Genomic DNA, 2,500 nt, shown 5'->3' with positions numbered 1-2,500 from the left:
AGGAGAGGAGGAGAGAAGGAGGGGAGAGAGGAGGAGAAATGAGAAAGGAGGAGAGGAGGAGAGAAGGAGAGGAGAGAGGAGGAGAAATAGAAGAGGAGGAGAGGAGGAGAGAAGGTGAGGAGAGAGGAGGAGAGAAGGTGAGGAGAGAGGAGGAGAAATGGGAAAGGGGGAGAAGAGGAGGAGAGAAGATGAGGAGAGAGGAGGAGAAATTGGAAAGGTGGAGAGAGGAGGAGAGAAGGTGAGGAGAGAGGAGGAGAGGAGAGAGGAGGCGAAATGGGAAAAGAGGATTGGAGGAATGGAGGAAAGGAGGAGAGGAGAGAGGAGGGGAAAAGAGAAGAGGAGAGGGGAGAGGAGAAGAGGAGAAGAGAAAGATAAATGAGAGAGGAGAGAGGTGAGAGGAGGAGAAAGAGAAATGGGAAATGAGGAATGAAGAGGAGACAGGAGGAAAAAAGAGAAATAAGAGAGGAAGAGAGGAGAGAGAAGGGAAATGAGGAGAGGAGGAGAGGAGACGAGAAGAAGAGGAGGAGAAAGAGAAAAACATTATCATTATTCAGTTAATAATATAGTGTCAAACACATTCACAAATAACTATTTACATATATGTGAGTGTATCCCCCTGCAACCCCTCTCTCTCCCTCCCATCCCTCCCACACCCCTCCCCCTCTCCCTCTTTCACCCCTCTTATCCCCCCTCCACCCTTACCCCTCCCCCCCTCCACCCTTACCCCTTACTCCCCCCCACGCAACTCCACTACCCCCCCCCACCCTTACCCTCCACCCTTACCCCCAACCCCACTCACCCGAACACGCCGGCGGCGGGATCTCCAGCTCCATGGGCGTGGGACTCGGCCTCGCCTGGGAGTCCTTGGCCCTTCTCCTGACGACGTGGGGGATGCCCTTGTGGACGGAGGATGGCCACGCCCCCCGTTTCCTGAAGGCGTGGTGGAGTATCCCCGTCGCCCGCTTGCCTAAGGGCCGCACTTCGAGGGTCACGTCGCGGCTGACGATGTATCCTGCCTGAGGGGAGGGGGTTGGAAGGGAAGGAGGAGGGAGGGGGAGAGGGATGGGAGGGGGATGGGAGGGGAGGGAGGAGGGAGGGGTGGGAGGGATGGGAGGAGGGGAGGGGAAGGGAGGGAGGGGAGGGGAGGGGAGGGAGGGGAGGGGGGGAGGGATGGGGGAAGGCAGGGGAGGAAAGGTAGGGGGAGAGCAAGGAGGGAGGAATTGGGGAAGGGAGAGGAAGGAGGGAGCGAGGGAATGAGAAATAAATACATGGACTCTTCTTAAATATCTAAACAAATAAGTAAATATTTTTTTATACATTACTTAAATCAGTAAATAAATGGTCACAATCAGAAAATATTCCCTTCAATAAACGTCCAGAATCCACTACTATTGAACATATATAAAAAGATCTTCTCACAATCAACAAATATTTTGCGAAAAGTAAACAAAAATGCTCACAATGGTGCCAGGTTTGCAGGCATTGAGGGCAGCTGTGATGTCGTCGTCCACGTGGATATAGTGGCAGGTGGCGGGCGAAATGGCGGCGACGGACACGCCCCCTCGAGGACCCACGACCGTCATCTTGGCGCCGGGGGATACGAGGTGCGACATTTTCTCCAGTTTCAGGTTGTAGTTTCTGGAATTAGTTTGAGCGTTAATGGGCACGGGGAGAGATATTTGATGAAGGGAGTCTTTTGAGGAAAGCTAATGGTGCGAATCAGAAATAATTGCTGAAGTCTCGAGGACCTACGAAGTTTCTTGGCGCCGGGGGATACGAGGTGCGACATTTTCTCCAGTTTCAGGTTATAGTTTCTGGAATTAGTTTGAGCGTTAATTTGCACAGGGAGAGTTATTTAATGAAGGGGGTCTTTTGAGGAAAGCTAAGGGTGCGAATAAGAAATAATTACTGAAGTCTCGAGGACCCACGACCGTCATCTTGGCGCCTGGGGATACGAGGTGCGTCATTTTCTCCAGTTTCAGGTTGTAGTTTCTGGAATTAGTTTGAGCGTTGATGGGCACGGGGAGAGATATTTAATGAAGGGGGTCTTTTGAGGAAAGCTAATGGTGCGAATCAGAAATAATTACTGAAGTCTCGAGGACCCACGAAGTTTCTTGGCGCCGGGGGATACGAGGTGCGACATTTTTTTTCAGTTTCCAGTTTCAGGTAGTTTCTGGAATTAGTTTGAGCGTTAACTGACACAGGGACAGATAATTAATAAAGGTGGTCTTTTGAGGAAAGCTAATGGCGCGAATCAGAAATAATTACTGAAGTCTTGAGGACCCACGAAGTTTCTTGGCGCCGGGGGATACGAGGTGCGACATTTTCTCCAGTTTCAGGTTGTAGTTTCTGGAATAAATTTGAGCGTTAACTGGCACAGGGAGAGATACTTAATAAAGGGGGTCTTTTGAGAAAAGTTAATGGCAGGAATCAGAAATAATTACTGAAGTCACGAGGACCCACGACCGTCATCTTGGCGCCGGGGGATACGAGGTGCGAC

General features: G+C 51.0%; 1 protein-coding gene across 1 annotated transcript in view; it reads right to left on the bottom strand.

Annotated features, from left to right (window-relative positions):
* Positions 1-2,500, bottom strand: part of LOC125048381 (histone-lysine N-methyltransferase 2D-like) — a 39,453-nt gene that overhangs the window by 24,353 nt on the left and 12,600 nt on the right. The window contains exons 4-5 of the mRNA XM_047647047.1: positions 1,461-1,638; positions 800-1,016 (exon numbers count right to left, since the gene is read on the bottom strand). Coding sequence (XP_047503003.1) covers positions 800-1,016; positions 1,461-1,638 — 395 coding nt within the window. The remainder of the gene's footprint in view (positions 1-799; positions 1,017-1,460; positions 1,639-2,500) is intronic.

This window comes from Penaeus chinensis, chromosome 43 (genome assembly GCF_019202785.1).
Source record: "Penaeus chinensis breed Huanghai No. 1 chromosome 43, ASM1920278v2, whole genome shotgun sequence".
NCBI lineage: Eukaryota > Metazoa > Arthropoda > Malacostraca > Decapoda > Penaeidae > Penaeus > Penaeus chinensis.
The sequence above is the reverse complement of the archived record's forward strand: the minus strand, read 5'-3'. Positions and strand labels throughout refer to the sequence as shown.